This window comes from Aphelocoma coerulescens, chromosome 24 (assembly GCF_041296385.1).
Source record: "Aphelocoma coerulescens isolate FSJ_1873_10779 chromosome 24, UR_Acoe_1.0, whole genome shotgun sequence".
NCBI lineage: Eukaryota > Metazoa > Chordata > Aves > Passeriformes > Corvidae > Aphelocoma > Aphelocoma coerulescens.
The window spans coordinates 5,618,034-5,646,019 of NC_091037.1; the positions used below are offsets into that span (position 1 = coordinate 5,618,034).

Below are 27,986 nucleotides of genomic sequence, written 5' to 3' on the forward strand. Positions count from 1 at the left end.
CAGCGCCTTTTCTACTGACACACTGAAGCTACCAAGGACTTGGAGGGGATTTTTAGGGTAGGGGGATCCTCCCTCCCAGCGGGCCTGAGGGGGTGAGTCAGGGCAGGAGCCTTTGCCCTGGACATTCGCTTTCCCTTAATTCCCTCATACACTGACGAGGGCCCTGCTGAGGGGCTGATTTTGGGGGTCCTGGACCCCCTCCCACCAGGGAATGGGAGCCTTTGGAGGCTGATATTGCCTCCTGCCTGCCCTGGACCTCCCCCCAAATATTTAATTCCCCCCTTTTTTTTAATTTCCTTTTTACTTGGTGGCCCTGTCCTGTGCCTTAGTGCTGGTGTAGGGACTCGTCCCCGCAGCCCCCCTGGGCGGGGGCATCCTGGGGTGCTTGGCTTCGGGGTATGCCAGGGCCCTTTGGTGGTGCAGATTAATTTAATTAATTTAAATGCTTATTTATGGTGGAGCCTTCACCCAGGGCCCATGTGCCACTGGTGTCAGGGACAAGGAGCCTTGGGTGGGCTGGCGTGTGCTTGGTTCCAGGGGGTGGGCATTTGGGATGTCCCCCCACCACGGAGGGGTTGACTGGTGCCTTCTCCCTGCTGGTGTAGGGTCCCCTCTGCCCCTGTGGGGCTGCAAGTGTTGGGGGGACCCATGGATGGGGGTGTTGGGGCTGATGCTGGCACCCAATAAAGTCCTGGTGAGGCTGGGATGGGCTGGGTGCTCCTGGGGCATGATGGGGGGTGGGTGTGAGGGAGTTTTGGGGCTGTGAGATGCAGGGAGGGTGGCCTGTCCCCATGCCTTTGTGTCCCCACATCCCCTTACCTGTTGTGACGCCCCATCTCCTGGCTCCCACGCTGGGGCTGTGGGGTCCCAGCTGCCCCGTGCCTCAGTTTCCCTCCACCACCGGCCATTTCTGCCCCTATAGGGCCTCCCCCAGGAGGCCGTGGCACACCCAGGCTCCAGGCCAGGCCTGTGCCGGGGCAGGGCGGCAGGGAAGCCGATGTCCCCGCGGGGTGGCCATCAGCCCAGGCGTGCCACGAGAAACACCTCTTGTATTGACCGCGGTGCCGCGATACAGCGTGGAGAGGCCCTTCCCGGGGGGTCCCTGTCCCACCGATGTCCCCCCCATCCTGTCCCACATGGCGGGACCCCCCTGACCCCCCCCGAAACGGACTCTATAAGTATGGACACCAAACACCACGAAGGAAGGGAAGGAGCCGGGTGGGAGAGGGCAGCGGGAAGCGGAGGCGAGCGGCTGGGGGGGCGCGGGGGTGCGTGACGGCTCCCCGGGGCTCAGCGCGTCCTCGGCGGGGTTGTGCTTAGCATGTACCAGGGAGGGGGGGATGCTCGGCCGGTCCCCCGCCCCGCAGCCCCGCTCTGGGGGGGCCGGATCCGGCCTCTTCCCACCGCCGCCGCCGGCGGGCGCGACTGTCCGAGCACGGAGCCACGGCGCCCACGCGGAGGGTCCCGAGCGTCCCCGGCGGGGCTCAAACGTGCGTCTGCATCCGCCTCTGCAGGGGCCGGCTGGGGTCTGAGTTTTGGGAAGACGACTGGGAGTGGTGGGAGGAGGAGGCGGAGGCCTTGCTGGCCTTGTCGAACTGCACGTAGCCGTCCTGCTTGCCGCTGCTGCTGATGCTGCTGTCGCACTGGGTGTCGAGGAAGGAGCTGCTGTCGCTCATGGAGCCGCGCTGGAACTCGCGCTCGCACAGCTCGATGGAGCTGCTGCCCATGCCCAGCACGAAGCGCTGGCTGTAGTCGTAGAGGCGGCTCTGCCCGCTCAGGGTGCTGTAGATGTTGGTGAAGGACATGCCCGTGGGCACCCGCTGCTTGCCGGCCGGCCGCAGGTCAGCCGGGCAGCCCGACAGAGAGATGGTGGGGGTGGAGTGGTGCTCCTTGAAGGTGTTCACGCTGTAGTAGCCGTTGGTGGGGTCCTGGGGAGTGGGAGAAGTGGGGCAGGTTGGTGGTGGCCTCCTTGGGTACCGTGGCATTTGGGGTGCCCACCCTGCCCATCCACCTGGGACATGCGAGACTTATCATGGAATATCCTGAGCTGGGAAGGGACCCACTAGGATCACCCAGTGCAGCCCCTGGCCCTGTACAGACACCCCCAAATCCCACCCTGGGCATTGTTGTCCAAACGCTCCTGGAGCTCTGGCAGCCTCGGGGCCGTGCCCATTCCCTGGGGAGCCTGGGCAGTGCCCAGCATCCTCTGGGACAGAACCTTTCCCTGACATCCATCCCAACCCCCCTGGCACAGCTCCAGCCGTTCCCTGGGTTCTGTCCCTGGTCACAGAGCAGAGATCGGAGCTGCCCCTCAGGAGGAGCTGCAGACCCTGATGAGTCTCCCTTCATCTTCCTCCAGGCTGAACAAGCCAAGTCACCTCAGCTGCTCCTCATATGGCCCCTCCAGACCCTTCCCCATTTTCATAGCCCCCCTTTGGAGGACGCCCTTAACCCTTAACCACCGAACTGTCCAGCAATGTCCTCTTGTGTCCTCATTTCCACTGTTCAGCCCCCTCCAGGTCGGGACACAAGTGCCCCTTGCACCCCACTGTTCTGGCACTACACCTTCGTGTCACCCCCAAAAGCTTCTGGGGCCAGCAAACAGTGCCCGCAGACCAGAGCCTCTGTCCCTGCACAGGAACAGCCCTCTGGGACAGGCCACCACCACTGGGGACATGGCCCGAGGACAGACAGGCTGGCAGCAGCAATGCTGGGTGAGGCATGAGCTGGTTCTGCCCGGTGGGCACGGAGAGGGGTTCCCAGCACCCCCGGGGTGCAGCCCCTCTGCCAGGAGTGACCTGGGGGGCTCTGACCCCATCTCTTCGTGGGTTTGGGGACAGAGGCAGGCTCCAGGATCCATCTCACCTTCAGGTTTTGAAACTCCTTCTCCTCCTCCTTGAGCACCTCGAGCTGCTTCAGCACCGAATCCTGCTGGAACTCCCCCCGGTCCATCTAGGAAAGGATGCAGACAGGGATCAGCATCCCAGGCACCGCCTGTCCCCCGGCTGTCCCATCACCCCCAGGCCATGTGGGGCGAGCCCCACATCCCTCATTAGCCCCACGGCACGAGGAAGTTGCCACCAGCCGGATTCAAGGACTTCCCCAGGGGTGTCCCAGCGGTGTCCGAGGGCGGCGGAGCCGGGCAGACGCCCAAAAGCCACGCGATTCCCTGGGTTACAGATTGTTTTTCCCTGTTTAGGACAGAAAAGGCCGGGCTGATGCAGAAAACGAATTATTTACCGTGGTGAGGGTTGGGGCTGCACCCACCTTCCCAAAACAACACCCCCAAATTCTCTTTTTCCCCCCTTCTTTTCATCCTTTCCTCCTCAGCTGAACTTGGCCACCTCATTAGTTTTCCTTTGAAGGCAGGCTGTGATGGGGGGGGAGGCGGGGCAAGGTGCACATTAATTACACCACAGCTTTAATTACCCTTCCTTCAGCACGAGGGGCTGTGCAGGAAGCAGAATAATTATCAACCAATTTCGCAGTCGCCTTTTTTTAGCTTCTCCCGTATTCACCGGACGCCTCCAGCCCGGCTTCTCTGGCATCACAGCCCCACATCAGTCCCAAAATCCCCTTTTATTGCCCAAATTCTCTCCTCTTTAAGATGGTAAGTGGCTGTGGAAATTCACCTCGCGGCACTTGCTGTTCATCTCCCAAAAGCCTTTGATGTGGCTGTTAAAGGCAATAAATTAAAATACCTGAGTTTTCCTAAGGAAAAGAAAGCCTGGATCAGCCATTGATTTGCCGGGATAAATACAAATGTCGCCGTGAATTAAACGAGTGCAGCTAAAATGGGATGTGGAGGGGGTTGGTTTTGCTCTGCCAGCCCCAGCGACCCCCTCGATGCTCTAAAGCATCTCTGGAAGGCAGAGACTGGGGGTGTTCACCCTATCGAAAGGGTTTAACAGGTCCTAGCTCAGAAAGAAAAAGAAAAACCATTTCTTCTTGGATTTGGCGCTTTTTTTGTTGGCGTGGATGACCCGGGGGGGCAGGACAAACGCAGACATGGAGAGGGGAGAAGGGAGGTGGGAACCAAACCTCCCTGGAATGAATGTCGGGTTTGACAGGGTGTTTTAGGCCGTTTCATGTTGCCTCTTGAAGGGATGGTGGGAATGATCCAGGCACTGGGATGCTCCTCGAGCCCCGTGCCTGTCCCTGGGGCTGGCAGGATGCCTTGAACTCGGCTGCGCCTCGCGGATTTGGGGACTGCAGGGAGTCCCCACGTGGGGTCCATAAAGCGCCATCACATCACTGAACCTCCAACTCCCCCATTAGAGCCGGTCATTAACGTCACCTTTATTAAAGTCTTACACCGTTAATTAGTGGGCGGTGGGATCCTCGTTAGTGTGATTTCCACTTTGTCGTCACCGGAAAGGGAGGGAAATTAACTCAAGTTCAGTCCATCACCAATATTAATGGGGATTACGAAGGGCGAGAGGGAAATACATGGAAAAAAAGACCGGAGATGTCTGAGTGCCCTGGCATGGGATGCCACAGTGCCATTCCTGGAGTTTTTTCCAGAGCAATGGCTTTCTCCAGCCAGGTGACAGCACCAACATGCTCTGGATCTTGCACCTGTCTGTTAGAGCCTCGTGCCCACCACTCCCCTCCTGCCAGCGCCGTTCCCACCCCTGGGAATCTCACTCCAGGACTTAATCCTGCTTGGCACTGCCAGGCGCCAGCAGCCTTCGCCATCCCCAGAACGGTGGGGTGTAAAGTCCTGCCCATCCCAAACCCCGCCGGTCCCTCCTGGATCAGCGTGGCCGAGGGATGTGACAAACTGCACCCCTGCACCCCTGCCTGCCGCCACCTCGGTTTCCCCCGCTGCAAAAGGCAGGGACCCCCGAGAGATGCTGAAACATCACCTCGGCTTCGCCGTGCTGGCTCCCAGCACGCAGGGAGCGCATCCCTGCAGAGCACAGCGACTTCTCGGGGTCACTCAGCGCAGGGAAACACCGGATGGAAGCAGCGGGCAGCGCCGTGCCTCCCGCTCCGCTCTGGAAATGCGGAGCTCTCCCGCATTTCACGCCCCCAGATGAGGCCTCTGAGGTGGAGAATCCGACAGGATATTAAATTCTTGGCTTTCATTAGTGGACACAATATGTTTTCTAAAACGCTGCTTCAGGTCCCTGAGTATCCTCCAGACCTGGCGGGCTCCGAGTGCCTCCCCCCACCTCGCTCCAGGTTTAATTACAATATTTCCGGCCGGTTGGGTAATTGGATGCCACCCGGCAGCACTTGTGCGGGCCAGACGTTACCGGGGTGAGGGATGCTGACGCCGATTCTCGAACAGCGACTTCCTCTGCTCCCAGGGAGGGAACAAGGCCATGAATAAAGAACCCCTCTGGGAATTCCCAGCTGGATGAAACTTTATCACCTTCAAACACCGGCTCTGATCTCGGTGGCCCAGTGATGTGAGCTCCCACGGGGGCGGGTGTGGCTGCCCACCACAGGAGAAGCTGCAGCTTCTCCTTTCTTGTCTCACCTCTCCCCAAAACGTTGCTTTTGGCTGGGCTGGTGCTGCTGGAAGGGGTCGGCTGTGTGGGAGGGATGTTCCCCGCGCCTCCTGGGCGAGGCTGGATGTTCTGGAGACACAGCCTGGCTCCAGTTCAGGCCCGGCTCTGCCAGCTCGGGGTTGCTGGTGCTTCCCAGGGTGGCGGTGGCAGTGGCCGCTGGGCACGGGGATCATGTCCCAGCCCGCGGGCACGGGAGGAAGGCAGCGAGAGGGATGCTGTGTCCACTGGGCTGCAGTAGGAATGAGCCTCACCCAGAATGGAAATTCTGCTTCTTCCACAGGGATCTGAGCTGAGCCCCTGTCTGGAAAAGGTGTCTGGTGCTGATCAGCTGTGAAGGGCCGTGAAGAAACTGGGAACAGCCCTTGGAGCAGAGGGATGGGTTTAAGGAGACAGGAAAAGATAACCTGTCACTGGATGGATTATTATGGCTGTTCCACTCCAAATATGAACCAAAGGTGATGCCTGGATCTGTGTGGCCACACTGGATCCCCTCCGATGGAAGGGATGATCCAGAGATGGAGATCTCTGGGATGCCCCTGCCCGCCTGTCGCTTTGGGATCTTCTCGGGCTGCTCATGGCGGTGGGGATGGCTCCTTTGGGATTATCAGCCCCATTTCACGGGTGGGGAGGCATCAGCCAGGAATAAACCCAGCCATGGTGAGGACCGGAGCTGATGATGCTCTTCATCTCCATCCTTACAGCCCGGGCTCGACGGAGCTGCCGTCATCCCGCAGGAGAGAGAACGCGGCTGTTGTGGTTTATTTCCCCAGGATCAGACCCTTCACCGGGCTCTTTTGCCTAGAGCTGGCAGCCTTTTCCCTGTCCGCGGGCACTGCCTGGCAGAACAGCTCTCGGAGCAGGGGGTGGGCACGGCGCTGAGGCAATGTGAACATATGCAAATCAGCCAGCGTGACGCGTATCCTAAGGTGTTAATGAATTTATAGATGCATGAATAATGACTTGTGAAAAGCACGGTGAGCTGCCGAGGTCACAGATGGCTGGAGAATGACAAAAGAGCGTATGGGGGGACGGGAGTCACGCTGGCGCTCTGCGGCCAGGAATGCTCCGGCAGAGCGGGACACGGTGGGAAACCGAGCAGCGAAGGCACATCCAGGGTGCTGAGGATCCTGAAATTCAGCAGGAGCAGGTCAGGCTGTGCTGCACTCAGGGGCGCGGCCGAGAGGCCGGGATGGGGTTAGGATGGGGAGCAGCGAGGAGCTGTTTGCCAGCGTGGCTGCTCCTCGCTAACATCCACAGGAATGATCCCGAGGCCCCGGCACGGCAACGACAGTCACAGCTGCTGCTGAAGCGCAGGGTGCGATGAACACTGCTGAGGGCGAGGAGGTCACCTCAAGGGATGGAGATCTCACAGGAGGCAAACGGGGAAGCAGAGGGATAATGCTGGCGCTGGGAGGAGGGAGAGCTGGAAAATCCCAGCGTGAGGATAGGGAGGTGCTGGGCACTGCCCCCCTCCTCCCGCCAGAGAGGTCTCATTGATGCTCATCAGCAAGAGGAAGTTTTTAACTTGGTCCTTCACTTCATTGACAAAGTTGGAACATTTTATCAGGAATCTGTTTGGCGTCCAAGGCTGGGTGTCTGGTGGCCAGAGGAGGATGCCCACACCGGCTGTTGGATACAGCAAGGAGGTGGATGAGGGAGAGATGGGGTCCCTGTGGACTCTGAGGAGAGAAGAATCGGGGAGTATTTCCTGGGAACATGCTAGCAGAGGGCAGATGAGGGTGGGGAGGCTCCAATCCAGGCAGGGGAGGGGACTTTGATGCCTTCTCCCTGCAGGTAGGATGTCCCAGCTGGTGCCAAACCCTCCCAGCATCAGGGTCAGAGATCACGGACCATCTCTTCCAGCTCCTGAACAGTGCTGATCCAACGATGTCATTCCCAACTGCTGTATTTTCAGGGAAAATGCCTGGATTTGGCCAGGAGAGGGGAAGAATCCCCCTCTTCCAGTCCAACCAGGCTCTGTTGTGTCACATCCAGAAGCGGTCAGCTTTGCCTTCCCTGTTTGCACTTAAACAGTTCTTTTGTGCTGTGACCAAACCACCTCTCACCAGTCTGGCTGATAACCCCAGGAGCTCCATGACCTCTCTCCCTGGAAGGCATTTTTCCCCAGCTCTCAAACAAATGTTGTCATTTTTTTCTGCACCATTTCCACCCTGCCAGGATCCTCCCTGCAACGTGTCCGGCACAGCTCTGCTCCCAGCCACACCAAGGCACACACTGATGTGAAATCCTGCAAATATAATCTAAGAAAGGCCCCAGGATGGCTTCCAAGATCCTGTCCCATGACCACTCTCTTCCTTGTTCACTCGCAGTGGTAAATGTTCTGCTGAGGCTTCATGTGTGCTTCCAGCCTGGTGGCTACAGTCTGGAGTGGGATTTGGGATGGTCCCAGATGCCCCCGTGGGAGCCAGATCTGGGCTCGGCACTGCTGATCACACAGATGATGTACAGGGTCCCAGGGAGAGGAAGCTTCTCATTCCCCTTCATCCCAGCAGATTGCTCCAAACCCAATCCCAGCCTCCTCTGCCCTTCCAGCCTTGCAAATCCCACCGTGGACTTGCAGATTTCTCAAGGCAAAGCCCTACTGGGAACAAAGGTCTTGGGATGGGTTGCGGTGCTGGGATGAGTCACGAGATCTCCACCTCTTCCTCCTCGTTGTTTGGAGGCTCCCTGGCTGTCTAAATGCTCCGGTAAGCCTGACAATTCCAGCAAGCAATTCCACCCACCCTACGATGCTCAGCCTTGCCTTCCCACCAGGGATTCACAGAATGGCTTTTGCAGGCAGGACACACAAGTGCTGTCCAAAAACTGGAGAGTTAGAGGGGGAAAAAGCCACCCAGCAGCCTAGAAAGCAGCCACTGGCTTCTTCAACCCCTTCTCCCCTTCCCATTCACTCTTTTCTCCCCTTTTTTACAGCCACTCACCTTTGTTTGCCATTTTTCAGCTTCTGTTTGTCACCAGCAAGTGAAAGCAAAGGCAAACTGAGGCTGAGACAGAGAGAGCAGTGACCACAGCGGGCTGCTGGTGAGCATGCACCAGTCCACGCTGAGTTTCCTGGGATCTCAGCCATCCACCTCTTGCCCTGGCCGTGTCTGTCCGTCCCCTCAGGTGGCCTTGGGCAGTGACACCTCCCCGGCTGTCACAGACCCAGGTGCAGACTGGCGTTCCGGGTGTGCATCCGGCCCTGCGCCCACACCTGGCTGGTTAATGAGCTCCTTATCACCTCGTGCTCATCCCTTGCGTGTCTCCCTGCCCTCCGCAGCTTTCCAGGCGTGAGGTGGCAAATCTGCTTTGCGATTAGCCCGGCGGGCAGCTGGGCCACCGCAATCAACCCCTCCCAGCTCTTCCGCCTCACCAGCCAAGTTTCACTCGAGGAGTTTTTAGGGCAGGAGGATGTGGATCTCGAGAACAGGATCTTTGCAAGGGCATCTTTGCCTTGGGTGGTTATTAGGGGGCTGAGCGACAGAGCCCGTGCTCGTTACCATCGGACTTTTGCCCGGAGCAATCGCTTAGGGCGGGGAAGGAATTCCTTACCATCAGTTGCTTGATGGTCGGGTGCTCCTCGGCCTCCCTGCCCGAGGCCGGCTCCTTGTGCACGATCTCCACACGGATATCGTTCTTGGCAGAAACCACACCCTTGAGATCTGGGAAAAGAGGGAGATGGAGAAGGGGGTTAGTCCGAGGCAGCAGTGGAGCTTCTGCAGGGACCTGCAAGATACCTGGCAGCACCAGGGAAAATAAACCCGGCTCAGCAAGCCCACTGGAGAGCTGGAGGAGCGATATTTGCATTGCCATGAGGTAGGGACAGCTCAGACTCCTACAGGAATTCCTTTGGGAGCTCGGTTGGCCTCTGCCACACTCACGGGGCTGGGACCAGGGGCTGGTCCCAGGGACCAGGGGCTCCCCACAGGGAGTGGGGTCACTGTCCAGCCTGCTGACCCGTAGCAAATGCTGCTCCTGAGGGATGGACCAGCTCTGCCCAGGGACTGGGAACCCCTGAGAAAAGCTTCCCCCAGTCTGGGGTGCAGACAACACATGGAAAAGGCCAAGCAATGAGAACAGACGTAGCCAGGGATGGTTTTATCATCTCCAAGCAGCCTGGAGACGACAATGAGAGAAGAGAGAAACATTCCTGGAGAGACTCCCTGCCTTCCCTGAAGGTGTCAGGCGTGCTTTGAACAAGTCATTTTAGCAGAATTAAACCACAGACGTGGAGCAGCGGGAGCAGAACGGCGGCGCAAAGCTGAGATGAAAAGCAGAGATGGAGGCAAATCTGAGCAGCGAGACCTCTACAGCTTTGAAGCTGGTCCCCAGCCACGGATCTGGCTCTCACCTCCCAGGATGGCTGTGCCAGCCCTCCCAGACCCAAAACTGCCTTGAACTGCTGGTTTGTCAGATCTACCTCCAGCTGACAGATGCAGCCAAGCCAGGATTGCAGGGATCAGTCCAGAAAAGACTGGAGCCCCGGGGAGTTTTATCTCTAAACCAAACTGAGTGATGTAACCAACACCAGCTCAGAGCTCCATCCTTGAATTCATCTCTCCCAGCATCCCCTGTCCTCGATACCCGCAGCCCCCAGACCTCTCCAAGTCCCAGGGCATAAGGCAAAGGCTTTCACTGGGAAGTTACTACAGCTTTTTTTTTTAATGTTTTCCTGCTGGGACCACGTTCCTGGTGCTGGAGCCTCCGTCTTTAATCACAAGGAGAAGCTAATCAGTGTCTTGCAGCTCCTTTCCCAGGAGTGTTCCCCCTTAAATAACTCTGGGCCGTTAAGTCACTGAAGATACAACAACAGATGTGCAGTAAAGTAAATTTTTTTTCTTTTCCAGAGCCTCCAGGTTCGGTGTGCTTGCACCTGGTCCTTTTTTCTTTTGCTGCATTTTCCCAGAACATAGTCAGGAATTGCCTCCCCCAGTGTTGTTAGCTGTGGTCGGTGGCTGGGTCAGGAGATTCCTTCTCCAGAGTGACTGCACTGGGTCACTGTGTCCCCTCCACACAACAGCCTGCACCAGGATGTTGTTGTAAATGATGGCACAACGCTCCAGTATTTGTCTTGGGAGAGGAATCTGCAGTCATCCTGGCAGGAAATGGCTCCTTCTCCTGATATCGAAGTGCTCTGTTGATCCCATCATTCCTGAGCTGATCTCTGTAATAACTCTGCACATCACACACCACTCGCAGGGGTGAAATTCCTTTCCTCACCTTTCAGCCTGATGCTTCTGCCCTCCTGCCACCAGAGACAGTGGCCACAGCATCCGGTTGGCATCAGCACCTCCAAACTGGGGTAAAAGCCCATCCACCTGGCACATCCAAGTCCTTCCCTGCAGGGTTCTGCACCCTGAGTGTCCCTGGGGTTTGGTTCAGCTGCTCCCAGTTCCCCCAAACCCAAGGAGAGACTCTGTTTTGGGAGCTTCCAGTGGCTTTTGGAGCCAGGTAAAGGGGAACTGAGGGGCCTCAGTGCCACCAGCACCCCCTGCATGGATCTCAGGCTGGGGAATCCCACCTGCATCCTGGATTTGCTGCTGTCCCCAGCTGGGTCCGGCTCTTCCCTTCCCATAAGGTTTTGGGGAGGGAAGGGAGATCAAGGCAGGGATCTTTGCTGATCTCTTGGGTGATCTGCTTATTCTGATCCCGAAGGGAATGGGAAAGAAGGCTTGTAGGGAGCACAGGGACCCCTGCCCGTGCCTGGGCATGCTGCTGACCTGCCCCCAGGGAATCACAGTGCCCGGGAGCAGCAGAGCAGGGAAGATGCCCAGACCCAGCAGCCTGTGCTGTACCCGAGCCCCAAAAACCTTTTCTAAGCAGGACAGCACTGGAAGCACAGTGGAAGAAAGGGACTTCAAACCCTGCTCAGTGCCTTCTCTCCAGAACCTAACTTCCCAGCCCTGGTGAGGAAAATGCCTCTTCTTCCTGATTTACCAATGGGATAAATCACACAAGGCATTTGGCTGGGATGGCCTTGTCCCCTCCTGGCTTTCCCCTTGAAGAGCAGCCCATCCTTGCATGCCTCCAGCCTGTGAGGGTCTAAATCCCGGTGTTTTCACCACGTCTGGGATCTGTTGTCATGGCATTGCTGTGAAATCATGTGTCCTGTGAAGAGCCCTGCACCATCTGGTTCCATCAAACGAGAGGGAAATAATGAACCACACGCTCTCTGTTTCTCTGAAGGATGTGGCATGGGGAAAAACCAGCCCATGGACTCGGGAACACGGCGTGGGCCTGCTTCCTTCAGGTGCTTGCATTGTCCCTTGCTGCCAAATGACCTCCATGACATCAAACTGGCCTGGTCTTGGGTCTTGTCCATCAGCAATCCTTCCCCAAAAAGCAAGATAAATGACTTTCCCCATTTGATTCGTTAATTCTTGCTAATGGAGGCTGTGAGAGTTCAAATGAAACGGGATAAAACAGGGAGAGGAATCATTATCATGCTGAAAATTAAACACATTTCTGCAGTGGGGGGCCATGTGTGTCTGTACTGAATCCAGGTGCAGCCTGGTGTCTTTGATGGCTTTGTAAACCATCAAGGGGGGGCGAAAAAAAGAAAAGAACAACAACTGGGTTTTCTGGCACACACGTGGAGAGTTTGGCATCCCAGAATCCGCACCACGCGTCTCGCGAGCCGGGAGCAGCGCCAAGGATCTCCTCCTCTCCCCAGAGGCTTGGAATGCTCTAGACAATCACACTCTTCTCCCTCCTGGTTTGGTGCCTTTTCATGGAGCCAATGATCCTCCTTTAATTTCCCGGTGTCTTTTTAATGAGGCCAGACAATCCCACGCTGTTTCCCCCTCCTCCTCCTCTACCTGCGTCTCTGATGTCACTTTGACTTGTATTCCCACTGCAGCCAGACTCCAAAATGCACGAGTCCCATGAAAAACCCCTCTGCTGGCTGTCATTCCTGCTAGGAATATGCATGTCAGGAAAACTGGAATTAAAACAGAAGCAGAACTCTGGAGGGTTTTTAAGCACCGATGTGGCACAGTGAGGATGCTTCTCCCTCTTGGACATCAGGATTCCTCCAAGGGAGGGATTAAGAGGTGCCCTGCACACCTCCTGTGCTGCTAACAGGGATCAGCAGTTACCCTGGCATGTTTTCCATAAACCCTTCCCTTTTCCCACAGGCCTGCCCGTTGTTGGTAGGCCAACATGAGAAGCAGCTTGTGATGACAAGTAAATTTAATAAATTAAGTGGCGTCAGTAAATTCAGGCTCTATTTTCTCCCCGCTCCACTCGATTCACCCTCTCCCCAGAGTTCTCCCCCCAGCCCTTCCAAAGGGATGCAGAGTGGCCCAGGGTGACACTTACTCCTCTGGGAGCGGGCACAGCAGAAGGCGACGATGGTGGCCATCAGCACCAGGAACGCCACACCGGCCCCCACGGCCACTCCGATGATCACCGCCATGGGCACCGACTCTGCAAGAGGAAGGAGAGGAAGCATGAAGCGGGATGAAGGTCACAGAGGAGGCTTTTCCCATAGGGACCCACCCCTGGCTACTGGCAAGAGGCTCAGTGATGAGCCCGGGGAGGGTTTTGGGGCCTCCTTCCCTGCTCCCCCATCCCTGCATGGTGATGTCAGCACAGGCTGCCCGTGGGACACTGCAATTTGTACAACCCTGCTCGTTCCGTGCCTCAGTTTACCCTGGGAGGAGAGGAGGGGGGAGCCAGAGGAGCAGATTAGCAATGGCTCTCGTTAGTGCCCTGCGGGTTAATGAATGAGCTTCTCTAAAGGATGAAGTGTGAAAGAAGACCGTGTGTTAATATTAAGAGAAATGGCATTCGAGCAGGCTGATGGATGACTTAGCCCAAGTCATCATTCACAGCCCCTGCCTATTTTATATCCCAATTTCCTGCCTTCTCCCGTGGCTTATCGACTGTCCTCCTTCCCAAATTCCTGAGGGTGCTGCAAAGACTGGGACAGGAGGGATGGCCCATGCCGGGGCTGCGGGGTGGGATGTGTGGGCAGGGTCTGTGGGAGGCAGAGCAGGGGGTGCATCCTCACATGCTTCTGCCTACAAGAACTCTGTCACCGAGTTCCTGGCGGGAATTTTGGGCGGTGTCTCAGCCAGCAAAGCTGATTTGTCTGCGCAGACCCTGGCAGCAGCTGGTGAGGTGTGGGGAGGGCGGAATGGGAAATCACATTTATGGTGAGAGGGTCAGATTTGGAGCCCCAAAGCCTCGTTATCTCCCTGCTCTGGCTCTCCAGTTCCTCCAGGCACAGCTCTGACTTTACAGTGAGATTTGGGTTGGATTAAGGAGGGGCAGCGATGGGCAGCACTCCCACTGCAGGACACCACAGCGGTGGGTACCACAAATCGCCTTCCTTGGCTGGGATGATGAACTACATCCCAAAGATGCTCTCACCTAAACCTACAGGCATCTCTAGGTCCCCATTCCTTCTCTTTCTAAGCACCCTGTAGGACCTTGTGAACCAAAAGAGGGATAACCCTGTCCAGGATGACCTGATGAGCCGGGTGAGTGTGTTCTCACAATTTCCCTGGACACCTCCTTGGAAGGTGTTTTCTCCTTGGAGCCCTTGCCTTGGAAATGGATGGGATGGATTTATGGAAACATGGATGCAGACAGGTGGTTCTCCTCAGAGGTCTGTGCAGATGGGGGACACAAATGCTGCTGGAGCCTGGGGACACAGGGGGTGACCCAGCTGAGAAGCAAAGCCCAGGGATTATCACCTGACTGGGTGATAAAGAACCATCTCCCATTGCCCACTGGTGTGGAGCTGGGGTTGGGCACGAATTTCATCCTGGACCTGAGACCACAGATGCCACCTGTGCCTTTCATCCTTCCCAAGGGTCACACACCCTTACTGGTGGGACTGGGGGCAGTTGTCATTCCACCAGCATCCACTAAAGCCACTTCATGGTACCCTTAAGCCATGGCTGTGGAGCTCCTGGGTCCTGAGCCCTAATTTGGGAACTGCAGGGTGATAAAAATGTGCTGCTGATTGAGTTTAGGCTCTGCTCGCACTTGATCAAAAAAGAACTGATGTTTCCCACTTTGTGGCTTGCTCATGGATTTCCTGCTGGTCCCTTGATGTGTCACGTGTCACTCAAGCTGGGCCACTGGTGGCATGACTCACGTGGCACTGAATCAATCCATCACCAAACCTCTGAGAGTGCCCAGGTGGTGAAAAAGCAAATCCCCTCAGTGCTCTGCTGCCTTGAGCTGGAGCGCAGGGGACAGGTTCTGCAGCTCCCCCAAGGACCTAAAATCCTAAAATCACCCTAAAATCAGCATCCTCCAACACAGCAGCTGAGCCATGGCAAGAAGAAACCAGGATTTTCTGAGGCCGCCTGCTAGGCAGCACCCCTGCCAACAGTGGCAGCTCCTCATGGGATTTTTTTGGCCTTCCCAGGGAAATATGGAGCAAGGAGGTGGAGAGGAAGGAGCCTGGAGGCCCTGGGAGGGCTGGCTGGCTCTCAGCTTTGGCGGAGTGGGATCTGCAGTGCAGAGCTCAGGGAGAAGCAGGTGGTGATGGGGATGAAGATGATGGAGAATCAGGCAGGGAATGGGGTGGGGAAATTTATCCTGGGCTGGGATAAAGGCAACTGCAAAGGGGCAGGGACAGGAATGGTGGGGATGGTAAACTGTCCTCTAGGGATGGGTGAGCTGAGGAGGGGCAGATTGCTGGCTCTCCTGGGAATCCTGCTCTGGGGTACAGGAGGAGGAACCACAAGGGCAGCACGTCCTGCAGCATCTGCCCCAAGATCCATCCAAACCTGCTCTGGTGCCAATGGATGCTGGCCAGCATTCTCCCACGATGTTGAACCAAGCTGATGTCTGCAAAGGACCCTGGAAACGTGTACTTTCCCCTCTTTGTTTTTGTCCCAAAGTAGCACTTTATGGGACTTCTGCAACTTTTTAAACATGGCTGAGTAACAGCATCTCCCTCCCAGCGACCGGGGAGCTGGGGCACAGAAGTGCTGGTTTCCAGAGTGGCTCAGCGGCACAGGGGAGGCTGGACCACTCCAGCTTCCCAGTCCTGCCCCAGTCACCTCCCTGCAGCTTCCCTACGCCCCTTCCTGCCCTGCCTGCCCTATGGAAAGCTGCCGGGCCGGGAGGAGGACGCCGGGCCCTCAGGTGTGGTAATGGCTGGGGACAATCCACATTCACCGTCAGCTCATGATTTCCGTACCTGCTTGAATACCAGCTCCTGATTTCATTTCCGTACCTGTTTGAAAATAAAGCAAGTGTCCACAGCCTTGCACAGCCCACGCGCCCACCGCAGCCTTCCTGAGCGCTCAGCCCTCTGCTCCGCTCTGCTCCGGGGCTGGCCCCGTGAAGGGGACGGCCTCTGCCACCCTGCGGTGTCCCCCCGGCCCGGGCAGGGCTGTCCCCTCGCGTGGCCCAGCAGGGATGCCTGGATCCGAGCTCGGAGCCGGCTCGGCTGCCCGGCCACCCTCCGCCGGGACCCGGGCTCGCCGCCGAGCGCTCCCGCTGACTGGCAGACGACCTGGAAAAACCACTGGCTCTGTTTGCGTTGGAAGAAGCCCAAGGCTAATTTTAAGGGGTTCATTTAGCTCTGATTTAATCTGGACGCCAGCCTTGCCTATAAATCACGGCTTAATGAGAACAATCCACCTGCCTGCCCTGGCATTTAATAAAATAGAGGAGAACTGGAGTTCCTCCAGGAGCTAAGCATTCCTCACACAAGCTGTCTCCCTCCCTTGCTATGGAGAGCCCTGAGAGTGGAATTTCCCTGGCCATCCCCTGGGAATTGCTGGGTGTGCGAGCCCAGCCCTGTAAGACGCTGGCACTGTGGCTGGTGGCTGGGATGGAGGGTTGCCACCAGCCCAAACACCTTCCTCCTGCTCACTCCCATCACCGTGGAGCAGCGGGGTCTGCTGGGAGCAGCCACTCCAGTTTCTCCAAGGCTATAAATGATCCTTCAGCCTGGGGCAGTGACATCACCTTGTACTGTGGGACAGGGACTAAGGGCTGCAGGACCAGCCCGTGCCCTCCAGCTTTAGCAGGACAGGTAAAATCAGGAATACCTTATCAAGCAGAGACTTTACAGGGCTTGTCCCTGCTCCTGCCCCTTTGCCAAGACCATGTGCCCTAAGGATGCAATCCTCCAGCTACCACAGCTGGAGCCTCGTCACCATCCTTCCTAATTTCCTCTTTGGCATCCCGAGAGCTCTCCTGAGCACCTCCTGCCTCTCACAGCATCTCCCCACTCTCACAGCCCGGCCAGGCGCTAATTCCCGCTGCCCACCAGCCCCCAGCAGCTCCCCAGCAGTGCCCACCTTGCTCCTTGAGCCGGATGATCTCCGTGTCGGAGCCGAAGCTGTTCCAGGCGGTGCAGTTGTAGATGGTTTGGAAATCAGCCCGGACAATGTTGCTGATGGTCAGTGTGGAGATGACCCCCTCGTCTGTGCTCACCGTCTCCACCGTGTAGCGCCCGGAGGTCCCAGATTCCAGGACGTTCTCCTTCCAGGACCAAGCCTGCCAAGCGAGAGAGGGGTGAGCCCGGGGCACCCCGAGGTGTTTCAGGCACCCGCCGTGCCCCAGGGTGCTACTCACAATTCGGTCTGGCGGCGGAGTGCTGCGGATGAAGCACTTGATCTGCCCCTTCTGGCCGTGCAGGGCGTGCTGGGTCTGGGTGCTGGAGATAATGGGGGGCCCTGTGGAGATAGGAGAGGCTGCTGGCACCCAGTGGGACTGGTGGGGATGGGGGGTGTTGGTGGAGCCCCGGATGGACATTGGGGTCCATCTCTGAGGGGCAGGGATGGAGCAACAGCCCCATCACCTCCTGTGATGGAGAACATTGAGTGGAGGCTTTGGGCTCTGCTGGGTTTCTGCAAAGCCCCCACAAAGCACCAGGGTCCCCCCATCTCTGTAGCCCCATCCCTGGTGTAAATGGTCCTGCCCCCATCTCCTCGGTGAGCCTGGCCTCTGAGAAGGGCTGTTTGCTGCAGAAGCAAAGCAGGATCCCATCCCACCTGCTGTTCCTCGTCTCTCCCAGATTCATTAAGCAACCATTAAACTAACTGCTCTCCAGGGCATTAAGGAAGATGTGGTGGAGAAGTTTCTGCTGAAAAACCTTGACACCCATCAGCTGGGCTCTCCTGCAGCATTTGGATCATGAAAGGAGCCCAGCCTGGGTGAGAAAGGGTGGGAAAGGCTCTGAGCCAAACATCAGCTGAACCAGCTAGGGATGGGAAAAGTCCTTGTCCTGCCTTGGTGAATGTCCTGTGACTGGGAGAAAAGGGGTGGGAGAGGACAGCCTGGCTTGGTGAGATCAGTGTGTCCCTCGCTCTTCTAACAGCCCTGATCACCCCAGGGGAGCAGCAGAAGAGCTGGGGTCCTAATAGCTGTTTATTAACCTCTGTAATTAAAGCAGATTTGCATTTCCATGAGTGGCTTGCTGCTGGCAGAAAAGAAAACAGCAACAACTGGGCTGCAGGGCAGGGAGAGAGGGGAGGCAGGGGCTGGCAGAACTCCCCCTGCTCCAGCTCCAGAATTTCGGGTGTTCACGCAGGGTTGTTGCACCTGGTTTGGAGTACGTCACTGGGTTTATCAGTAAATACAGCTTTGTGGATTCTTTCCCATTTCCCCCACCTCCCTGCCCTGCACCTGGTGTGTTCCTTCAAAAAAAGTCTCATGGATTTGGGGTGAAGTGGGGAGAAAGATTTGCCTGGGTATTCCTGCCTGATTCTCATCCAAATCAGCCATTTATAAATTTCCAGAACGCACAAAAATGTACCAAAATGCTAAATGCTTCACTCTCGTGCATTTGGACACAGAGCTGCCTTCTGGAACTATCCCAGTGACCCCTTCCTGTGCCAAACTCACACACTCCCCACACACTTCCCACTGAGGCACAGCCCTGCCCCTGCTTCCTTACACTGTTCCAAGGGGAGACGGATGGAAAACAAGCTCATTGAAGCACAATTCACTGCCCAGTGACCACGGTGCTGGCAGCTCAGGAAATTACTGCTGGAAGGGAGCTGCCATCAACATCAGGAATAGCAGGAGCTGGGCGTGAAGGTCAGGACTTGTTTTGCTGTAATGGGCGTAGCAGTACGGCAGTGGAAACTGTTGTGCCCTTTTTGATCGAAGAAAGCCGCCAAAAAAAACAAGACACTTTGTTGTGTTTTTCTCTCTAAATGCTCAAGATGTTGTTCTAGGCACGATCCCAAGGTGTGAGTTCTCATTTATCCATCACTGAAAGCCCAGCTTTCTGAAGGTGACCCCTTGCTTTGCCTGATGGAGGTCCACAGCCTCCTGTGGTCAGTGATGCTGCTGCTCACCTGATGATCCCAAGGCCAGCAGAGGCAAGAGCAGTGATGGGATCTGCAGGCCAGGCCTAAACAGTAATAGAAAGAACCATCTCCTTTCCATTTTGATGGCTGTGTGTTACTTATAAATTCTGGAAGTGCTCCAAGACTGGGTGATGCTAGAGAAAAATGGCTTAATAATCATTAAAAGGATCATTTTCCCCAAGGCGAGTGGATTTTAAATGGCACAAATGCCAACGGCTTTGGCTTTTATTATTGCTTCAGGAGCTCAGAGTCGAAGGCTTATCATCATGATAATAGTGGATGACTAAAGACTATTTGTGAGATGAACATGCCCAGAAATAATAGCACAAAGTTGCAGCCTCTTCGCATTCAGGGCCGGTGTTTGATTCTCCACCAGGCTCTGGATCCTTATGAAAGCTGCCAATCTCCAGCTTGGCATTCAGCACCGAGTGTGAGACAGCCCACAGGCAGGGAAAAGGCTCTGAGCAATGTTGCCATGGATATAAATGATGGAGCTATTGGTGGAGGTTATTTTTAGCACCTCAGTGCCAATTTATTTGTGCGGTCCTGGCGGCTCACACAAAAGAGAAGTCTGAGGTGGGAGCCTTCAGGAATGAAAGGATGGCCTTGGCTTCTCCAGTCTGCTCGAGTCCATCTGAACCTTTCTCCCAAGCACTCAAAGTGGTTTGGCAAGAGAGTTTTGTTTAACTCCTTGCTTCCTGCAGAAGTCCTGGGCTGGCTGGTTCTGCCTGGTATTGCAAAGGACCATCACAGAATGATTTGAGTTGGAAAAGACTTAAAACCCCATCTCATTCCAGATCCCCTGCCACGGGCAGAGACACCTCCCACCAGACCAGGTTGTTCCAGCCTGGCCTTGAGCACTTCCTGACACCGTGATGTGCTCCTGACCAAGCGGGGTGCCAGGTCAGCCCCTGCCCTGCTCCCAGCTCTCGGGCATGCCTGGCTTCCTTGCTGGGGTGAATCCCAGGCAAATTACATCCTGAATTAGTCACCTGGAGTCGTCCAGCCCTTCCAACAAACCTTCTCTTGCAGAGCAAGGTGGGCAGGGGTGGTGGTCCCTGCTCAGCAGCCCCTGATGATTGAGTGACAGATGGGACTGCTGGTGATCCACCTGTGAAGGTGACCTTGGGGGGCTTCTCCTGCTGGGGTGGGAGCTGTGACCAGGCTGGGTGCAGTCAGGAGCATCGAGAGGCTTTGGCTGTAAATCCAGCTGCTGCTGATTTATGATGGCACCAAGTTCCTCCCTTCCCTCGAGCCTCTGCTGCTCCAGCCCTGCCAAATGCTGCTGCTTTACATAATCCTCCTTCCCACTCACCAGACTCTGAATCCTATCTGCTTCCTTGCAGGCTGGTGGCCTTGGCTCTGGCACGGGATTGGGCTGCTCTGCAAACACAGCCCGGTCTGGTGTGGCCGGCTGGGGCGGGCAGGAGGATGCTCTCCCACCCCAACATCGTCCTGCCATGATTTTGGACAATTATGGGAGTGGATGGGCTGGTGGGACCACAGAGTCAGAGTGGGTCTGATCCCTCAGTTGGGGTCTCTGTGCTTCGTGGGATGGATCAGCCCCCCCAAAGCCCACGTGCCCTGGTCAGGGGCTGTGCAGCCAGCCCAGAACACAACTTCCCAATGCCTGATTTTTCTGTGACGAATCCCAGCCCGCAGAGGGAGGCATCTGGTAATACCAAGACAATTGTATCACCCTCTGGATTGAAAATAACTTCCAAATATGAGGCATTCAACTTCTCTCTTGAATTACATCAGAGCAGGCTTCCAGCAGAATTCATTAGCTGGATTAGACACACTGCGCCGTGCTCCGGAGCTGGAACGCTGCTCCCGCTGCAGGACAGGCTGCCAAGCCCGGGTGCTTGGTGCACGTTGGACCTGGGGATGCTGCTCAGGGGCTCGGTTCTCCTCACTCAGAGGGTCAAAAGACCATCCTGACCCAGAGGTGTGGGGTTCTCCCTTGGTCCAACACCTGTGGTGACCTATCCCAGTGTTGTCACCTTTGGGGTGCACCAAGCCCCTGGCAGCACATCCCATGGGATGGGATGTGCAGGCAGTCAGATCCTGGGAGATGCTCAAGGCTGAGCAGTGAACCCCACGCACGGATTTCATTTGCTCCCCATCAGTTTCCCCAGGCATGAGCTGCAAAGCTCTGGAGAGCAGCTTTTCCATGCTGCATGCTCCGAATGCCCCGAGCCTGCGCGAGATCTGCTCTGCACTCAGGGCATCTCTGTGCCTGGTGGGTGTCAGGGAAGGAGCATGTTCTTTGTGCTAATTTGTTGCTTTGTTTTCCATGAGCTCATTTAATTATAATTAAAACCCAGCAGCTGCTGGGGAAGGAGGATGAAGGCTCCAAGGAGCTGAGTCCAAGTTGACGGAGTGGTTGGTTTTCAGTCCCTGCTGCGTCGTCCTTGGCTTCCTTTTCTAGGATTATAGAATCGTGGAACAGTTTGGGTGGGAAGTGACCTTTAAAGGTCATCCAGTCCAACCCCCTTGCCACGACAGGGACATCTTCAGCTAGATCAGGTTGCTCACAGCCCAGCCCAGCCTGGCCTTGGATGTTTCCAGGGAATTGAGGCATCTACCATCTGCATCATCTGTGTTTGAAATGAACGCTTGTTGCTGCCTGAGCTGCCTCCTGCTTATGTTCTTCTCTTGTGACAGCGAGTGGGGAGTGAAACCTGCCAGCTTGTCATGCAGGTGAGAGACAATGCAAAATTCATCCTCTGTTTATGCCATCTGCAGCCCGCCTGGCTCTTTCCCTGCCATAGTTATGCTGAAATTTGTTACCAGCTGCTGCAAGGTCCTGGCCAGGGCATCGTTAAACTCCAGAGCTCTGGGTGTGAGTCCAGGGCACATCCTGACACAGTGCTGGGTGAGCCCTAAGCAGCCATGGAGGTATCCTGACAGGAATCCTGGCAGGAATCCTCACAAGTATCCTCACAGGAATCCTCACAGGTATCCTCACGTGGGTTGGAGAGAGTGATTAGGCTGCTGGTCTTGGATCCAGACTCAGTTCCCGGCTCTCCAGCTGTACCACAGAGACAACAGCACTCTCCGACCTTGTGAGGGTTTTGCAAGATTAATCTATTAAAGATTTAAAGCTGCCAGCTCCCAACTACTCAATAAACCCCTGTTGATAGTAAGGAACCGCGTGGGGCTGAGCTAATGTTCTTTTTTTTTTTTTTTTTTTTTCTGCTTTAACTTGTGCATTTCCAGGCAAAAAAATGCAAAATCCACTTTACTCCCATTGCCTGGATCCCTGATCCAGCTGGGGGTGGGATTTGCTCCAAAAGGAAGTATCCGAGGGGATAATTTGGGAACTGGAGCTGTCAGAGCAATAGGATCAAGGCAGAAAGGAGGGAATGATGGAAGGGATGCAGGAGGGAATGAATGGTGGAAGGGAAGAAGGAATGAATGGTGGAAGGGAAGCAGGAGGGAATGGGGGAAGGGAAGCAGGAGGGAATGGGGGAAGGGAAGCAGGAGGGAAGGAATGGTGGAAGGGAAGTTGGAAGGAATGGTGGAAGGGAAGAGGGAATGAATGGTGGAAGGGAAGCAGGAGGGAATGGTGGAAGGGAAGAGGGAGGGAATGGCGGCAGGGAAGAGGGAGGGAAGGAATGGTGGAAGGGAAGAGGGAGGGAAGGAATGGTGGAAGGGAAGCAGGGGGGAATGGGGGAAGGGAAGCAGGAGGGAATGGGGGAAGGGAAGCAGGAGGGAAGGAATGGTGGAAGGGAAGCTGGAAGGAATGGTGGAAGGGAAGCAGGAGGGAATGGTGGAAGGGAAGCAGGAGGGAATGGGGGAAGGGAAGCAGGAGGGAATGGGGGAAGGGAAGAGGGAGGGAATGGCGGCAGGGAAGCAGGAGGGAATGGGGGAAGGGAAGCAGGAGGGAAGGAATGGTGGAAGGGAAGTTGGAAGGAATGGTGGAAGGGAAGCAGGAGGGAGTGGTGGCAGGGAAGCAGGAAGGAATGGTGGAAGGGAGGAGGGAGGGAAGGAACGGCGTCAGGGAAGCAGGAGGGAATGGCGTCAGGGAAGCAGGAGGGAATGGCAGCAGGGAATGAGGGCAGGGAAGCAGGAGGTACCGTTGACGGTGAGCGTCACCTCCCGCTCCCCCGCGCCCACCCGCGGCACCACGGCTCGGCACACGTATTTCCCGGCGTCTTCCTGGCGGACCGACTTCAGGATCAGCTTGTTCTCATTGCTCAGGACCTGAAAGAGAGGAGGGGGGGCTTTCAGGTGGGCCATGAGAAATTACAAGCAAAACCAAATGACCTGAGTTACAAGAGCTGTGTCACCAGCTCCTGAGGATCCTTGGGAAGGCCAAGTGGATGAGCCCAAAGTCTGGCATGGCATGGAAACATCACTTACTGCGGTTGACCAAAGAGTAAAGAAATGCCCCACATTTTTGGGGGGGGAATAAGAAATCCTGTTGGTATTCATTTGAATTTTTATGAACTCTAGTTTTGCAAGAAGTTCAAGATGCAAGAGAAAAATTTCAGTGGCTGCAGTGACACAGGCAGAAAAACATCAGAGAGAACCACACTCCACACTTGCACCTCCACATTTGCAGGCACAGCGGAGGCCGCTGGGATTGACTCAGGGATTTCAAGCCCAGCAGTGGTGGGAGAGGTGGCTGAGGAAGAAGCAGCCGTGATCCCACATCCCACTGGGATGGCTGAGTGCTGATGGCTGTACAAAGCAGCACCCCCTGCCAGCATCTCTCTGGGAAGGTGGAGGTGGCTCTGGTGACCTGCAGAACCATCTCTGCTGGGTTACAGCAGCTGGAGGATCTGTCCTGAGATCACAGAATCATGGAATTGTTTGGTTTGGAAGGGATCTTAAATCCCATCCCATTCCAACCCCTGCCATGGGACAGGGACACCTCCCACTGTCCCAGGATGCTCCAAGCCACGTCCAGCCTGGCCTTGGGCACTGCCAGGGATTCAGGGGCAGCCACAGCTGCTCTGGGCACCCTGTGCCAGGGCCTGCCCACCCTCCCAGGGAACAATTCCTTCCCAAGATCCCATCCATCCCTGCCCTCTGGCACTGGGAAGCCATTCCCTGTGTCCTGTCCCTCCATGCCTTGTCCCCAGTCCCTCTGCAGCTCTCCTGGAGCCCCTTTAGGCCCTGCAAGGGACTCTGAGCTCTCCCTGGAGCCTTCTCCTCTCCGAGTGAGCACCCCCAGCTCTCCCAGCCTGGAGTGGAGGGGCTCCAGCCCTCAGAGCATCTCTGTGACCTCCTCAGAACTTGCTCCAGCAGCTTCACGTCCTTCTGCCCCAGAGCTGGACACAGCACTGCAGGTGGGGTCTCATGAGGGCAGAGTGGAAGAGCAGAATCATCTCCCTCACTCTGTTCCAAGAAGTTCCAATGTGACAGAACTCAGCTGGAGGGAGGCAGATAAAAAGGGAGAAGGTGGCTGTGTCTGGGCACTGCTGGACAGCGAAGGCAAGCCCTGATGGGGTGCTGGGGCTGGAGCAGGAGGGTGAGGCAGGCCTTGTTCCCAGCTCCTGCAGCCACCTTGAGACAGCAGAACAACCCTCTACATGTGAAACCCGGAGAAACAGCCATGGCAGCTGTGGGACAGGAAACCACCCAGGAGTTACTGACCCACTGGGATTCCTCTGCGGATTCAAGCCATCAGCTCTCCCCAGTCTGTAACTTCTTCCCAGGAGATGGCCTTCACCAAGGTCATTGGGGTTTGGAAAAAACACCCCAGCAGTTAATGCCTCAGTGTCCCCGGGGAGCGGAGGAGAGGAATCAGCCCCTCTGTGGGGGTTCAGCTCTCCAATTACAGCCTTGAGCTGGAACGGCAGCGTTTCCTCATCCACAGATCTGCCCAGGTGAAGCTGGGAGATGCTTTTCAACTGTGCATGCTTCCGAATGAGTTTCATGTCTCAGACCTCCTTTAGCTTCTTCCCGTGGCTTTGCTCAGCCCTCCTGTCTGTAAAGAGGGATCAGAGCATCTCCTGCCTCCCAGGGCTCACTGAGCCACGATTATGATTGGCAAAGCTCCTTATGATTGTCAGGACAAAAGAGATGTGGAGAAGTCTGCTGGGACAGATCCAAGCTCCTCCCCAGAGCAGGCTGCAGTTGACAGCAGGGAGTGCTGGGGTGAACATGTGAGATCCCAGACCTGGGGGCCAGGAAGGTCCATCCCATGAAGGTCCATCCCAGGGAGGACCATCCCAGGAAGGTCCATCACAGAAAGGTCCATCCCAGGAAGGACCACCCACACAGGACCATCCCAGAAGGAACCACATGCAGGTGAATTGCAGAACTGCTCTCCATCAGTGAGGTGTTAAGTGATGCTCTGGTTCAACTCTTCTGTCCATTGTCATGGAAATAAATTCCCCCCGATCTCAGGATCGCTTTGCATTCCGAGGAGCCAGCATTCATCCAGCCAGGAGCTCCCAGACCCCACAGGTTCTGCTCCATGGGAAGCGTCCTGCAGCACCCCATGTCCTGGACCCGCCCCCTGCCCCACAGCGGCTCTTACCACGCCCGAGCCTCGCTTCATCCAGACGATGGTGAGAGAGGGGTTCCCAGTCCAGGCACAGTTGAACACCGCGTCCGAGCCCAGGTCAACCAGGAGGGACTGCGGTTCTGTCGCCATCCTGGGCCCAACTGCGCAGAGGAAACTGGAGTTACTGCCAGTGAGAGCCAGAAAGCCTCGAAGCAAACAGGTCAGAGGGAAAAGTGGTAGATCTTGATGGGCCCCAAATAAAGAAAAGCCTCAGGGAGGTGCCTGCTGCAGCTCCAGAGGGACCAGCTCCCCAGGGACCAACCCAGAGCTTGCAAGGAAATCACGGGTCCGACCGCGGGAGCACTGCAGGAGAGCCAAGCAAGTCCTGCCACCCTGGGCAAGTCAGACTGAGCTGTGTCTCCTTCCCGCTGATTTTCAGCAGCTCTGCTGAGCCTGGAAGCTGGACTCGAGCCAACAGGGTACTCACAGTAGACATCCACGGTCCTGCTGATGTTCGTGCTGCCCAGCGCGTTGGTGACCTCGCAGGAGACGGGCTCGAAGAAGAACGTGTGGTCCACAATGGTTTCGTAGAAGTCACCAGAGGCTTCCTTTATAACCTGGCCTTTTTTCGCCCACCTGTTGAAGAAAACAGAGCATCGTGGTGGTGCTGCTTTGTGTCTTTTGCCATCTCCACGTGTGGCTGGCACAGTGTTGGGGGCAGCATGCCCAGGGTGCCTTTGACTTCAGAAGGGACATGAAGTTGTTCTCAGCATCACCCCCTTCCCCGGGGATGTAGGGACTACAGCCACAGGTTTTGGAGAGGAGCCATCAAAGAGATGTGTACGTGTACCCCTACTGACACCTTTCCAAATGAAACCAAAATTCTATTTCCCTGTTTCACTGGGAATACACCTCATTCCTTAGGATTGTGAAGGACCTCAGGGATGGAAGGAATGGGACATGGAGGGTCTCTACTTGATGGGGAATGACAGTCCCGTCCTGAACGCTTGCCAACAACACTGCTGGTTCTGCCACATCAAAACCACCAAAAACGTTTTCTGCTGCCTCCCCTTTGCCCCTTTTCTTCCTTTTTTTTATCCCCAGTCAAAGAGAACTTTACCCCTTTAAGGCAGCTGAAATAACGTTCCCCGAAAAGCCAAGCTGGCATTTGCAACACTGCAACTTGCAAATTGTCTTGGAGAACAAGCTGTCAACTCAGCACTTGAATTAAGCCCTGTTTGCCAAACAATGAGCAAATGTGACCTAATGGGGCACCGTCTGGCAACCTGCCACTCGGGAGCGGCTGGGAAAGGCGGGAGATGCTGTCAGGCGCTGTGAAACTCCAGCTGCTCTTTGGGGAAGGAAAAAAAAACCCCGGGAAAAAACATACAATAATCCTCCCCAAACAACTGGCAGGTAAATTGGAGGGATGAGGGTTTCCCTGAGGAGTCTCTGCCTTGTTGTTTTGGGGCTGCTTCTCTGGTTGTGCTGGATGGGCTGGGAAAGATGCAGGCACTGGGAGCTGGGCTCGAGAGAGAGGAAGGAGCTGCGGAGGCTGCTTCCCACACGGGGTCGGGGGGGTGGTTTTGGGAAAGCTGTCCCCGTCAAGGCAAGTAGCATCTCCTCCTGGTCCCCCCAGGGCTCTCCTGCTTCCCTCTGCTCGTTCCTGTCACTCTGCCATGGCTCCCCACTGCTTCAATGCTGCCCCAAAGGCAGCCAAGGACAAGTGGAGCTGCAGGGAGCTCCTGCTGGAGGTCCATAGGCACTGACGTGCCTCAGTGGGGCTGGAGAGAGAGTGGAATGCTGGTCCATGACGGGCTGGAGAACACCCTGAGTGCTGCCAGAGCCTATTCCCCGAGCACCTGCTACTGTGAACCTCAGTGCCTCCTGCCAGTGACCCGCTCAGGCTGCCCCGTGATGACACAGCGCTCTGAGAGCTGCTCCCGGGGGGATGGAAGTGATTTGTATGCGCTGACCTGCCCTCGCCTTCCATTTATCTTCGCACTTCCAACAGATGCTGACTGGCCACTTCGGCTTCCCTCCCCTGCCTGCCTCCTCCCTGGCCTCCCCCTCCAATAATTAATCAGGAGATGCCGGTTTTATTTCTAGGGCTGTGCTTCGTGTGTTAATGAGGGAGGTTCTGTACGGGAAAACCTGCACAAGCAGAGCCTTCCAGGTGCTGCTCCGAGGGTCTGAACGGTCAGTGATGCTTTGGTGATGCTTTTCTCCTCCCAGTGGGAATTGCAGCCCAAGCCAAGCGGCTCGTTCGGGGTCAGCCTGCAAGGCTGACCTCAGCATCCCGCTTCCCTGCCTCCCGATGGATCTGCCTTGCCCTGCTGCCTCCCTGCCACAGGAACGCTGCTGCCCGGTATGGAGAGCATCTGCCAGTGCTGGGGCAGCAGCTGGGTCCTTGGGGATGGGGCAGGAGAGGGACGGGAGGATCTGCCAGAGGTCTGGTACCTCATCCCCAAAGCTTTGCACAGCTTGTGGGAAGGAGAGGAGACAAGTTCCTGTTGTATCCTCTTTGGTTTGCTGGCCCAAAAGGCCTGAATTCACATCTCAGGAACTGCAGATGAATGAAAGCAAGGAGGGAGGGAGGGAAGGAAGGTAGAAAACTACAGGGACAGGGAAACTCCGGCTGGTGAATGTGGAAATGCCCCAGGCTCTTTGTCAGGAATATTTCTGCTCCATTAAGCTCCTTTTACAACT

At 56.2% G+C, this 27,986-nt stretch overlaps 1 protein-coding gene across 3 annotated transcripts in view; it reads right to left on the minus strand.

Annotated features, from left to right (window-relative positions):
* Positions 1-59: 59 nt before the first annotated feature.
* KIRREL3 (kirre like nephrin family adhesion molecule 3) overlaps positions 60-27,986 on the minus strand; it is a 348,792-nt gene continuing 320,865 nt past the window's right edge. For 2 of the 3 annotated variants that reach the window (XM_068994638.1, XM_068994636.1), the window contains 10 exons: positions 25,765-25,913; positions 25,311-25,438; positions 22,897-23,023; positions 17,073-17,173; positions 16,796-16,994; positions 15,685-15,720; positions 12,840-12,947; positions 9,072-9,181; positions 2,866-2,952; positions 60-1,928 (listed from right to left, as the gene is read on the minus strand). In XM_068994638.1, the coding sequence (XP_068850739.1) occupies positions 1,485-1,928; positions 2,866-2,952; positions 9,072-9,181; positions 12,840-12,947; positions 15,685-15,720; positions 16,796-16,994; positions 17,073-17,173; positions 22,897-23,023; positions 25,311-25,438; positions 25,765-25,913 (1,489 nt within the window). In that variant the 3' untranslated portion in view covers positions 60-1,484. The remainder of the gene's footprint in view (positions 1,929-2,865; positions 2,953-9,071; positions 9,182-12,839; positions 12,948-15,684; positions 15,721-16,795; positions 16,995-17,072; positions 17,174-22,896; positions 23,024-25,310; positions 25,439-25,764; positions 25,914-27,986) is intronic. The other variant, XM_068994637.1, reaches the window with a different exon arrangement.